The sequence below is a fragment of the Apis mellifera genome, linkage group LG6, assembly GCF_003254395.2.
Source record: "Apis mellifera strain DH4 linkage group LG6, Amel_HAv3.1, whole genome shotgun sequence".
In the NCBI taxonomy this organism is placed as follows: Eukaryota; Metazoa; Arthropoda; class Insecta; order Hymenoptera; family Apidae; genus Apis; species Apis mellifera.
The window spans coordinates 2,163,472-2,178,010 of record NC_037643.1 but is presented as its reverse complement, the minus strand read 5'-3'; the positions used below and the strand labels follow the sequence as shown (position 1 = coordinate 2,178,010).

At 28.6% G+C, this 14,539-nt stretch overlaps 1 protein-coding gene across 3 annotated transcripts in view; it reads right to left on the bottom strand.

Moving 5' to 3' along the window:
• Nucleotides 1-14,539, bottom strand: part of LOC413071 (eye-specific diacylglycerol kinase) — a 125,726-nt gene that overhangs the window by 28,969 nt on the left and 82,218 nt on the right. For all 3 annotated transcript variants that reach the window (XM_006557504.3, XM_026441287.1, XM_026441286.1), the window contains one exon: nucleotides 10,734-10,875. In XM_006557504.3, coding sequence (XP_006557567.2) covers nucleotides 10,734-10,875 — 142 coding nt within the window. The remainder of the gene's footprint in view (nucleotides 1-10,733; nucleotides 10,876-14,539) is intronic.

The window sequence follows — 14,539 nt, the reverse complement described above, 5'->3', positions numbered from 1 at the left end:
GTAATACTTTATTTATATTTAAATGTGATTTTTAATCACAATTCGAGATTTCGATGATTGATTTTAAAGAACCACAATCTTTCTTACTTTCTTTTTACGCTGTTAAATTTGAAATTTATACGTGTATAAAATATTATTATATTTATAGAATATTTTGAGAAACAAATATAAAACATTTTGTTGAGAAATACATGTACACCATATAGAACTTGATAGAAACTTAAATTGCTTATAATTTAATAAATAATTTTTATATTTGTTTTCAAACTGTCTCGCGAATACATTGATTGATCACATATTAATTGAGAATGATAATCGACTAAGGTGACGAACTTTACTATTCAACTCTTATTATTAATCATAGTGTATTGATAAACTTAATTATCAAAATTAATTTGCATTTTAATTAAATTTTTATCAGAGGAACAAGAGTTATGATTTTTTTTTATCTTGCTTATAATCATAAATCACGATTAAGAATACGAATATAACTTTGGAAATAAAACTCTTCTCATTTGAAAATATTCTTCACAACTAACTAACTTTCATTCTCGAATATACTTGCACCTCAAAAAAGAAAAATAACGAAGATTTTATTTCTTTCATTAAACTTCTCTCTCCATATATATTACACTTAAACTAAACAAAACGAAAAGAAAGAAGAAAAAAGAGAACAAGTTCTACGCGATAACACGACGTGCGCTTCAGGCACTAATAGTAAGAGCAATGCTCGTAAAACCGAAGGAAAAAACGCGCTCACGAAATAAACCTCTCTCTCTCTCTTTCGCAGCTATAATCCTCTCTTTCCTATCTAACTCCCGATGAAAACCTGTACCCATCAATGTTTCACTCGTCCGCTGCTCTTCTCCCCCTCCCCAAACACTCCAACGAATCGTTCAAAACTTCCGAAATAACCGTTCGATTGGAAATGGACGGTTGTGGAACACGAGTGGCGAATTGCCGTGCAACAAACCTGGCCGGGAATAATCTCGTCCCGGATAAAAAATGCACGCCATCGGATGGTTAAGTTAAGCTAAGCCAGGTTAGATTTTTCGCGAAAATATTTTCACACACGGTATCCTTTCTTTCGCATTCATCCGTCCAACTGTTTTCAACTGTACGTCATCGGTATCGCACACATTTTTCACGTCGAGGGAACGTCGCGCCTTTTTTATACCGCGCCTCGAACAGTCGTATCTTTGGGAAACACGGCTTACGATATCCTATACATATGTATATATATATATATACTGAGCATTTTCTACCTACACTTTTTACGCCCTTGTTTTTTACGGTTATTCGAGTACAATGCGTGGCCATATCCTTGAACTGGCGGGTTTTACGACACGGTGAGAAGGAATAAGAAATAGAAAGATAGGTGAGTGGGTTGAGGAATTTTGTCAACAGTTAAGCCTCTCAGAATTTTTTTTAATATTTTGTTATTATGATTGTGATTAGTGTTCAATTTCTCAAGAAAGAAAGAGAAATTTAATAATAAGTTGATTTGTGGCAAGCTATTTGTAACAATCATAATCATTTGAAAGAAATATTTGTAATATCATTATCACTTTTTTATTATATATGATACGTATTTTTTTATAATTTATGAAATTTAGGAAATTGATGAACATTGCTTTCAAAAATTTTGAAGCTTGGATTTATATATATTGTTATTTAAAATTTAAACTTTTGTGTTTTGAAGGGATAATCTATCTTTACAGTGAAAAATAAACGCTAGAGTATATTTATATTCGTTCAATGGTAAATTTGTTCCACTAGTTTTTAAAATGTCGACGAGTGAAATCTGTTAAACGCAGCTGTTTAATTGTTCCTGAACACGGTTAGTCATATTATTCTCGCTTCGTTAAGGATAAATCATCCATGCGATTGATCAAAAGTAGAAACCGATGCTATCTTCTTCATTTTGAATGAAATGTAAATAAAAAATAACTGAAATGAATTATTTATATAAAATCCAAATTTCTCTTTAATACAATTTATCATCTAGTTTCTCTCTCTCTGTAATATTCTGATTTACAAAATTTACGATAATTATATCTATGGAAAAGAATAAAATGTAAAATTTGTACATAAAAAGTTTCGTTTTCGAGAGAATGAATTTTCAAACTTGAAACTAGAAATATTAATTTCAATTTCACGTTGAATCATAAATTTCATGTCAGAACCATAAACTACTCGGCATCATTTATTTTCAAGAGTAATCCTAATGTTCTAATTGATCAATGTTCTCACGAAACACTGTACACTGCTTTTCCAGTAAACTAACTTTCTTGGTTCTACAATCAGTTAAAGAGCATTATGTATTTTACATGTATCTCTAATACATTATTTTACTCGAGCTTTACCTTCGCTCGAGAATTTATTTCAGATACTTTGTTTTCACACACCCACGCACTACATCCTTATTCATGCATTTACGATGGATCAAAAAAATATTTTTTCTAGCTAAATCTTAATCTCAAGTATTACAGAATCTACAAAAAATCCGTTTCTTAATATTCGAACATTATCCAATGATATAATATCAATATCGTGTGTTTCTAAATTATAGAAAACATTTTTCATTCTGTTGAAATATATAAAATAAAGAAAATTTTAAAAAAAAATTGATCTTTATACTATTGTAACTTTGGAAAAAATTAATCTGAGCTTATTTTAATTTTTCTTTATCTGAATCGAAAATTCTGTGATTCTTTACTTTTGGACATCAATCATTTTTGGACATCAAGTAAATAGTTTTTTATTACTTATATACATAAGTAACGTGCAGAAATTTATGCATTTATGGATAATTTAAATATAGAAAAATCTATATAATTGCACACGATATGCAGAAAAAAGAAATAAAATATCCAATAATATATTTTATGATATTCAAAGAGTGAAATAGATTTTTACTTGAATTCTATTTTTAGAATTATAAAAATTTATATATCTTTTTATATATATGTAAAAAGAGAAAGAGGAGATTGTTCAAAACACAATAAAAAATTTATTCCGAAGAATTAATTAGATGGAATAAATTTAAAGAAAAGAAATTTGAAAAATCTTTTAATTAGCATAATATAAAACATTCATAAAGTCCTTGAAATTTAATTTTAAATTGAAATGAAATATTCAAAGGAATATAAAAACTAGCAATTATTTTGAGAATTTGTTTTATACAATTTTTTTTCCTTTGTTTAATGGAACAAAAAATCGTTTCATTATTTCCATCATTTGATTTACATTCTCTCGAAGTTTTGTTTTCGAGTAAATCAAGTTTGGAAACTTTTTAAGTATTTATAAATGAATTTGATTAAAATTGGATAGATATTGATAAAAATTTTTTTTATGCATGAAAACAAATAAAAAGTGTACAATAAAAATTGTGTGTTTTTAAATCTTAATGTTTGAGAAAATAGAAATTGAACATTTTCAAATTAATTTAATTTTCTCAAAAAATGAATAAACATTATTCTATATTTTTCATTCATTAATCAAAATCATGACAAATTTTTCAAATTTGATTTTCTTGAAAAAGAAATTTCAAATAAAAAAATATTATTCTTTTTTTTCGACTTATTTTCATATTATTAGAATTAGATAAAGATCATACTCTTTCTACTTATTCCATTCATCTTGAAATTCTATAAATATACACACAGATTATCATACACATAATAATATAATAACTATATAATATAAAAATCATAACTTTTCTATTTCTTGCATTCGTTTCTGAAATCTCCCATATATATAGAATTATCATTTACATATCAATAACAGTTAACAGTATAAAAATAATTTTGTTTATTTGTTTAATTTATCCTAAGACATCCTGTGAATACAAAATTATCATAACAATGATAGCACTAACTTTTTTATTTCTATTTTTCTATTCGTTTCTGAAATCCCCCATATATATGGAATTATCATTTACATATCAATAACAGTTAACAATATAAAAATACTTTTGTTTATTTGTTTAATTTGTTTAAGACATACTGTGAATACAGAATTATCACAATAATAATAGCACTATCTTTGAATTAACTAGTGATCCCTAGTTGCGCGTGAAACATGTCAATTTATTACAATCAAGAGAATAACATCAATCACCTCAATCATTTCCCAAGATATTCGCTTTTCAATACTGCATCCAACGAAACATAACGTAACAATAGTCGTGATAGAAATACGTACACGGAAAGAAAGATACGTCCAGAAACCGCATCTTTGTGAAAAATGATGCGAAGCGCGATAATGTTAGATTATTTCACGGTCAAAGAAGGCCACGAAGAAGCAGTAATAGCACGTGCAACAAGACCGAAGATAAAAGACGGGGGATGATGGTAAAGTAGGATGGTAAAGTAATTAGCAACGGGGTCTCAGGCTGCATTTCCCTTGCCTCTGAATTAAACAGTAATTAAAAGTTGAACAAATATGAAGGAATCGTAGGGAGATAACGGGTGGCTGGAAATTCTGATAAAATGCGTCGTTCACGTACATAAAGGGAATGTTCGGTCTGCTAAAAATAGAGCGTTGGAAAAGTAATTAAAAACTGTTTTAACGCCTTCCTTTTTTCTTCCCGCGGCCGAGTTTCCGAGCTGCGAACGAATTGCCGTAAAATAGGATGTACGAATGTATTAAAAACCTAAAAAAGGGAATATCGTTACACTTTCTTCTTTTCCCTTTTCTTTTTGCGGTTGCATTTATTTGAACGCATTTTAAATAAATATATGCGTGGTAATTTACAAAAATATTTGAACAATATTTTATAAGAAAATTTATCTTAACTTGAAAATATTTATTTTGATAAAAGTTTGTGTTAGAGCATAATGATACATGAGTTTATATAATTTTTTTTTTTCAGTGAAAATTTTATTTCTTTTAGAAAAATTCATCTTCGATATTCTTTCATGTTTTGAATATAATTTTGCCTGGGAATATTTTTTGATGTGAGTGATGGAACATTAAAATTTTGAATACATATTCAATTATTTTATCTCGTACTATTTATTTATTAAAAAAGAAAACACAAAATCAAATACAAAATATTTTGAGCAACTCATATGTTCATAAATTTTAGATTGGAAAATGATTTAAACAATGAAATATATAATTAGAAATTATAAAACATACTTATTATTGAAATATACGCTATTAATTTTCCCCCATATAATTCCTCTACATCTTATAAGAATATTTTTGGAATATTTTTAAATCTAACCTTTCATTGATATTATTTACCGTGACAATTCAAATGTTTTGATGATCCATATCACATCTCTACATATCACATTCATTGAAAAAAGCATGGCAACGAGAAATCATAAATGTTCAGATACGAAAAGCGAATATGTTATCGGGCAATTGTTAAGCGGTAATTATTTACCCATTATTGAACCGATGATTGTTCAACGCAATAACGACAAAAACGATTACAGTACAACATTTGATCGATTTGCATCATGATTTAACGCGCGAAATCGTATTTGCGATAACAATTGCACGAGATTATTCTACCCATCCCTGCGCAGCCAGTATATTCGTATAAATGGACCGATATGATGAATCATTTTCCACCACACATTCGTGTGTGTTTTTCAATTAAACTATCGCTTGTTTCGATTTTAATCATTCGTATTGCTACATGATTTAACGTTATGGAGTATAATACAAGATGGATTTCTCAGCGTGGCCACTTCAAATAATTAGTACATAAATTATTTGCTTTGCGTTCGAAGAAAAGAATGTTTCGTGCGATTTGAAAGGGCACGTAACTTGACGTAACTTTCAAATTTCTTTTAATATATTTTCTTCGATCTTTTTTTATATAGATTCATAGTTATTTCTTGAATATTTTGCTTTTATTTTCCGATATTTACTTTACTTCGATTTTATCGTCTCATTTTTCTATCGAATTCAACAATAAACAGCCATTATTTTTAGGTTAGGTTTCATTATTTTTAGGTTATCTATGATACATTAGAATTTCAAGCTCCAGAAGTTCTATGTTGAAACGAAGATTATTTTAAATGCATTCAAAATATTTATTAATATCAACATGAACAAAATTATGAAAGAAAATTATAAGAATCATTCAATTTTGAAGAATAATTTCGAAATTTCTACGTGTTACAAATTTGCATAGTAAATGATATAAATAATTCTTTTTAAATGGAATATTAAGAATTTTTCTTCTTCCAGTTGATCTTTGATGATCTTGAATAACGTTCTAAAAAATTTATACAAACTCTACACGTAAATTATTTTTCATAATTTAATCTGACACATTTTTTATTATTAATAACAGATATTTAAATGTATAATAGATTATCTACATCAATTATATTTTACATACACTTGACAAAATAATACACAGTTAAATGGAGTTTCAAACCGTTTTCTATTAACAAATTATTCAAATAACATTTAAGCGAAGTAAACAGCCAGGCAAAGGATCAACGTAAATACCCACTTCGCTTCCTTTTTTTTACTCTCATCCACCGAATGTAAACCGAATAATCGAGAAACTAAAAAAAAGAAGAAAGAAAGAAAGAAATAAACAGACAGAATATCCCGACGCAAGTCTATTCACATATTAATTTCCTGTTTCGACGGAACACCATTCGATTTCGATTCCCATTAAAATCTCGTGCACTCTTCGCGAGAGTGTTTCGCGTGAAAGGAGCATAGATCGTGAAACTAAATGGACTTTTAGCGGGGCATGTGTTTCAACGCCATTTCTATATTCGATATTCGTTTCACTGGATGGAATTTATGATTGCTTCGAAATCATTAAAATTAAATTAAGCAACACACGCTCGTTCGGGATTCGGTTGAACGGACACTAATAATAGAAAAAGTTCGAATTTGTTGTCGACGATTTGTTTCGTCCGACTTAACTCTCGATGAGTTTCTTAACGATCGATCGTTTTCTTGCCGATTCCATTTCTATTGATTCGATTCCTGTCGATCTCATTATTATTGATCCGATTTCTATTGATCCGACCCTATTGACTCGATCCCTTGATTCGACTTTTATCGATTTGACCCTTACGAGGTGAAACCGCGTGCCGGTTCATCGAATTCATTTGTATTAATGATGCATAATTGTGCGAGGTAAACGTTGGATAAAAATAATGATTGAATATCAGAAATTTTCACTATCACTTTCAACTTGTTTTTATGCAGAAACAACAAGAAACGGATAATAAGAACAATTATTGACAATGGATTTGTAAAAATTTCCATATTACATTCGAGAATCTGATAATCAATGTTTAATTATTATTATTATTGGGATGATATTAATTTTGTATTAATTAAATGCATATTAAATGTAAAATTATCATTATAACAAGTAATAGTGAATTCTTGAATTTCATTTTGTTAAACAATATTTTATTTTTAAAAATTTCAGTTTTTAAATATATAAACTTTTCTTTTTTACTTATCCAGTTTTAATTGCTATATTTCTCAGGCATTTAACTAATTTAATTATTTTTGCAATTTACTATTCCTAATTATAGATTGCAAAAACTGAGAATCAAGTCAAGAACATTATGTGCACAAGGAAAATGAAATGATTCGTAAAAAACTTTCTCGAAAAGTCCCGAATGGAATGAAGTAACAATTTTGATTACGGTATAAAAGTTTTAACAAAAATTTTAGAAATTTTTTCCAAAAACATTTATCATTAAAAGTTTTTGCGAATCTCGTGAACTATGTTCGTTCATAAAAGAAACAATTTATTATGAAAGCTACAAAAATGTCTCTTCTTGTGTATACATAAATATTTATGATTCTTTATTATTATAAAACAATCACAGTCGCGATATTTCAATTGAAATTTATTGCATTTTTATCTTAATCGCGTATAACTGAACAGGGAAATCAATAACGAAGAATCAAAGACAGCTACTGAATTATATAAGTTTTTTTTTTAATTGCGTTGCGTTTCAATATAATTTATTCTTAACAAGTTCTTTGTTGAAATATTTATGTGATTGAAACGTAACGATAAATTAATATATAAAAATAAATAATACGTAACAATAATAATAATAACAATAAATTCAATCTTGCTATTAAACATTCCTTCTTTTAATTAGCTAGTGCCTATCATTTTTTATGAAGGAAGAGATATTTAACACACATATTTTAAGAGAAGAAAACTTGATTATTACATGATTATAATCGAAATTTGGTTTAATATTACATTAATTCGATATAAATATTTATTTTAAAGAAACGAAATAACTATTGATTCAACATATTGAAAAAAAAAAAACATGTTGATTCGTCACTCGAATTGCCAACATTAGGATATTACATATTAATCATCCATTGATAGCTAATTTTCTCTTCAAATACGAACGATTCATTCCGTTTTAGAACGGAATAGAAGGTGTGTGGACAAAGTGACCTTGCTTCTCGTTACGTAAGCCTCCTCTTTTTTCTCTCTCTCTTAATATCATCGTAATAACTCGCAAATGGAAGACATCGCATAAATGAAAACTATGTAGATCTATGTCACGAATAATCGTGATGTAACGTTAATTATGCGTGTCTTTCCTACGCTCATTGCCAAAGTGATGCGTGTAGAGATACATAACCTCTAACGTGTTCTTTATTTTTTTCGTATGGCGACAATAATTTTATATTTTTAGAAAAATATCCAATTGTTCCAATATTTAAAAAAAAAAAATAAAACGATTCAAAATCTAAAGCAATATGAAATCACATTTTGTTGTTTTTATATTTTATGTTTTATATTAGTACGAATTATTATTTATTATTGAAAATTTGTAATAATAATATTTTAAAAAACGATTCTATTAAAATATCGAACGTTATATCAAGAAATATATTTTTGATAAAGATCCTAGGGATCCTAAAGAATTTTAGGGATCACTAAATGCGGAATTACTATTAGTATTATACGTATATATTTAACACGAATCATTATACATTAATGAGATAAAATTCTCTAATTATAGAAAATTTCTAGAGTAATATATTTTCTTTTTTGGAAAGAGCTGAATATCGACTGATGAAACTATTCGTTTTTCTTCCATCAAAAATAACTTCATTTTGTTAAAATGGTGGAAGTAAAGTTCTCTGCTGAACTTTCTAAAAACAGAATTAGACACGGTATTCCGGGACTTAGGAATGATTAAGAGAAGACTTTACAAGTACTAAAAACTAATTTTCGCGCATAATATCGAGGATTGCCTCGGCGATGAACATTCTAGGTAGCTTTACTAACGAGTCTATAATCAGATAAAACACATTCTCATTTTCTTTATTATCTTCTTTCTCTCGTTCGTTATTATTACAATCTCATAAATTAATTCTTATCTAAATATTTAAATATTTCAACATGTAAAAATGCAAAAAAAAAAAAATTATATTTTTATACTTATTCTTAAAATAATGGATTATATTTATAATTCTATATTTTAAATTGCTTTGTATGAATCAACTTTTGTTAGTAAATATAATTACAAAAAAAGATTCTTCTAAGTGGAATTATTTTTTGAAGAATTAATCGAATTAAATTATTATAATTAGTCTTCTGGAATTGATGGAGTTTAGTTTGATGATACTATTTATTATTATTATTATTATTATTACACGCCTGTATGAATATCACGAGGGAATCTATTTATCAATAATGGGTCATGATCCATCTATCCTATTTTCGTCGACAGCAAATAATTTTCGTTTAATGAAATAATTCGCAGAACAGAAACGTTTGCAATTGAACGTTTCGTCACAGTTTGATCGATTTTATTTCTGTATCAATAATTTGTTATATATCATTTATATATTAATAATTTTTAATTCTATATAGATATAATGATTTAAAAATGAAACAACATGTCCATGTAAAGAAATATGTAATACGATTAAATTGTCAGGATTTTTAAATCCAATTTGTACAGTTATCGACTAAATTGATCTTTAAATTGAGTTATAAATATTCTATTTAATTAATACAGACTTTTTCACTGTATATTAGACAAGAAGATTCAATTTGCTAGATTTTTTAAAAAATTTTCAACAATCGTTGTTTGACAAACGTTTGATATAAATAAAAATTAAAAGATTCAATATATGTGCCTAATAAAGAACTAGATATTTTTACGTATACAGATAAATTTTTACATATACATATATATTTCAATTTAAAATTACTTTAATTCTTCATAATCTGATCAATTATTATTTCTTAATACAACTTACATTAAAACAACTGTTATGAATTAAATATTCTTAGAGCCCAGATGAAATTTCATACTTCTTTGAAATCTTTTGACGTGTTACAACTCGGATAACTATACTAGGAAACACCACGTATCAACTTCACATCAAAGACGCGCACGTTCCATCGTGTGCACGAAATAACATCAACGTGATTCAATATTCGAAGAATTATAAACAAACAACGAAAAAAAGAAAAACTTGGCAATTTTAATTACATTACCGTGTGTTCTACACGATAAAAATAAAAAATTGCACGAATCTTCACAAGATTTAAAAAACTTTTTAACCGAAAAGAAAACGGAGAGAAGATTTTTTTTATAAATAAATAATTTTTTCCCGTCCAAAGGCAAAATATTAACCAAGTTACATCCGCAGAGTAATTCTAAACATAACCCCAAATCTTTTCTACCCACCCCCAAATCTTCGAAATTTTGTATTTGCTTTGTGGCACTCACCGAACAGTCGTTGACGTAACAGAAGTCACCGGAAGCTGAGGTCGGTACCCAAAGATGTTCTCCATTAAGTGCACCAGTACCCCAATCGGGCGTTGATCGGGGTTCACGGTGACCACCACTCGTTCCACCCTCCTCTCTCCCTCTGAAACGTGCAAGACACTCGATTACGAAGTGACACTTCGATATTCTCGGCGTGCTGTTGCAGTCGACGTTAATTCCTCTACAGAAATTCCATTATGGATTCGCGGACAATGTGTACGTGTACGTTAAGAAGGGATTTGGGGGAAAAAAAGATAATAGGGATTCTCGTAGGAACCTCGAATTTACATCGATGATTGATATGGATAAATGGAATTGCATCGTATTTTGGGATAAGATTTGTTCATCGTTCTACGGAGGAATTAACGTAACAAACTGCACAGTTGACCTGTCATAACACATCGATTCACGAGTCACAACGGTTAGACTGCACTGAAGTAAGCGGGTTTTTATCGATTTCATCATGCATCATCATACAGAGCGACGATTAATATCGCTTTTCTAATTAGAATACACGTGCGTTTGGTACGGTTTGGTTTGGTTTTATTTTTTCAATTTTTTTTTTTTTTCTTTTTCGAGACGCGATCTCCTTTTTTTTGTAATTAATTAAATACAGGCATGAGGGCGATCCTTATCACGCATGAAAATGCTTTTTTTTTTTAATTAATATATAGTGAACGAGAATAACGTTTTACTTTCTGAATCAAAGGTTTGGAGAAATAAAATATATTAAAAATTTGTAACAGATATATAAATATTTTATTCGTATCGTACGATATACTTTGTTATCCTTCGAATATTTGATAAAAATGGTAACTTTCTATTTTTTAACTTTTTTCGAGATCGCCACTCTGTTTGGAAATTAAATTATACGAGCATTAATTGTATACGTGTCGAGTGAGAGAGCATTTTAAAACGTGGAATTTGTTTGATGAAGAACGATAAATTTGAATAAAATTTTTTCCAATCCATCACGTACCTTCCTTTATAAAATAAAATTAACATTAGTCTCTTTATCTCTTTTCTCATTCATTTTCGATTGATTTCCAATCCTTCAAAAGCGAAAAACCTTATTTCTATTTGCATATAAAATAATTTAATTTAACATTCAAAAAGCAAATATTCCATGATTTATTTTTACATAATTTTTTCAATTATTCTATACTATTTATAGAATATTTGAATAATTGTCCATTCTTTACATCGTTCATATCCAAAGTAAACAAAATTTTTTTCTTTGTGATAGAATGATTGGATTTGAAATACATAACCAAATAATCATCCAAATATGGTGTATAATATAACATAATTATATTATAATGAATAAATATGTTATAATAGGATAATAATGGAACCTGATAGAAAATAAGTGAAAATTCCAAATTCGATTCGCCATTTTGATTCTTTCCATCGTTCACACACTTTTTTTAAATTTAACACAATCCGTTTGTACGATAGAATTTCCATTATTCGAATACTTTAAACTGCACACTATCTTTACTCATAACAAATACAAACATGTAAATAAAATTTAATTTGAAATTGACGTTGGACACATACTATTCACTTGTAAACAATATAATGAAATTATTGAAACAGGATCGAAAATATTGAAGAAATTAAAAAACGATGGATCTTTTATAACATTGATAAAGATAATATCGGAAAATCAATTAAATTATTGGATTGCATTAAAAAAAAGAAGAGTGAAATGAAAAATTAATCATAAGATGCATAGATTTCTTTATACAAAGTGATAATAAATGGTATAAGTGAGATTAGAGAAAATAAAATAAAAATATAAAATTTAAATTATTTTAAATTATTATTTCGACGATTTTTCAAATATAAATTAAAAATTAACTAATTTTTTAATATAAATATACTAACAAATTGATTATTCTACATGAACGTTCAAATCCTGATTTTTGAAAAAAAAAATATTAAATCAAAAATGAATTTTCCAATTTTTAAAGAAAAAAAAAAGAAACAAATTTATATCCTAAAAAATTAGCTAATTTAATTTGTACAATTTTCAAATTTTTTAATTTACTCGAAAACGAAACTTCTCGATCAATTTGATTTTCCTTCATTATCGATTTCGAACCTTAGAATTTCTCTGCTCTCATTTTTATCATAAATCATTGCATATATATATACTATTAAAAAAAATTTGTTAATTAAGAAACCTAATTTCATGATACAAACTGTCCTTCGCATCCGAATCCTTACATCAAGAAATCCCATTATCCGAAATAATAACTTAACCTAACCTTATCCGAAAGATTTTGTTTCTTTATTAGTTCAGATAATGGACGGTCTATCGTATAAACAACAACAAGAACGAATTTCGAAATTAACCGATATATTTTTTCTAGCTCGGTGACAAGACATAACCTAACCTAACCTAACCCGTCTTCTCTCTCTTTCTCTCTCTCTCTCTCTCTATTGGTTCGAATAATGGACGTTCTATAAACAACAGAAGCGAATTTCGAAATCAACCGATATTAACTCCTCCTTGCGATACGACGCAAGTCTTCGACGTGCGACGTGCTCGACATAAAACGATACATTAAAAAAAAAAGGAAAAAAGAAAAAAAAAAAGAACCGAGGTTAATACCGTGTCGTTGGCAGTCGTGAAAAATTGAAGGACAGTTTAATGTTTCAGTGGCACGACCCCCTGGCATAATGCGCGTCACAGCGTGCAACTTTAATGACTAAAAGTCACCCTCGGATTCCTTTTTCTTTCTTTCTCTCTTTCTTTCTTTTTTTCTTTTTCTTTTTTCTCTCTCTTTTTTTTTTGGAAACGATTATGTGTAAAAATTTTAGGCCGCGTTCGCGCAAAGCCGCCTCTCGTGCACAGTTGCTTTCTGCATAATTAGTCCGCGGAAATTGCCGGATATCTGGGTCAAAGAGAACGGGACGGAAAGATGGGAGCGCGAAATGACGTAGTTTCACCCCCCCTCCACCTCCTTCTCTCCCTCCCCCTCCCTCCCCCTCCTCCTCTTTCGTAAACTGTAGACGGGTGTAGATATCTGTTGCGTATCGAATCCTTTTGAAAAGTCGAAATGTTTTCGAGAAATGCACAGGTCTCGTTTATACGTCAAGCGAGAGGAAATTACTCGGTCCGATCGTGTCCGACTGATGTGTACTCCACCGTATCCCTCGGTATTTGCGGGATCTCTTTGTGGGATCAAAGAAAGAGGGAGAGAGAGAGAGAGAGAGAGAAGGGTACAATGACGTTTTTCTTGTTCGTTTTCGTCGAGGGCTTTGCTATAGCATGGAAGGATTAACCCTTGAACAGATGTTGTGAATTTCTATTGTACGGGAGGCGGATCAAAGTGTACTTTTATCTTTCTTTCTTGTTATAATAGAATACGAATGAATATTAACGATACGATCTTTCGAGAAGGGACGACAAAACGGTTTTATAATATCTATTAAACGAAGTTAATGAAAAATGGAACGATTTTTCCATGAAAAATAAACGTATGTGTATCTGTAAAGGATACATATATACACGAGGTATCGAGATAAATGTAGACTAAATGTAAATTGAAAAATTAATTCCTTTTTTCGAATATAGATATTTATATCGATAATGATGAGATTTTGGGGAATGTTTAATTTAAAACTTATTTAAAGAATTGTATATTTAAATATCCAATTTTCATTATTAAAGTTTTTCGATTCTATTAATAATGTTTTTATAAATTGCATTTTTAAGATATGTAAAAATAAAAATTCTCTAGAAATGGCAACAATAC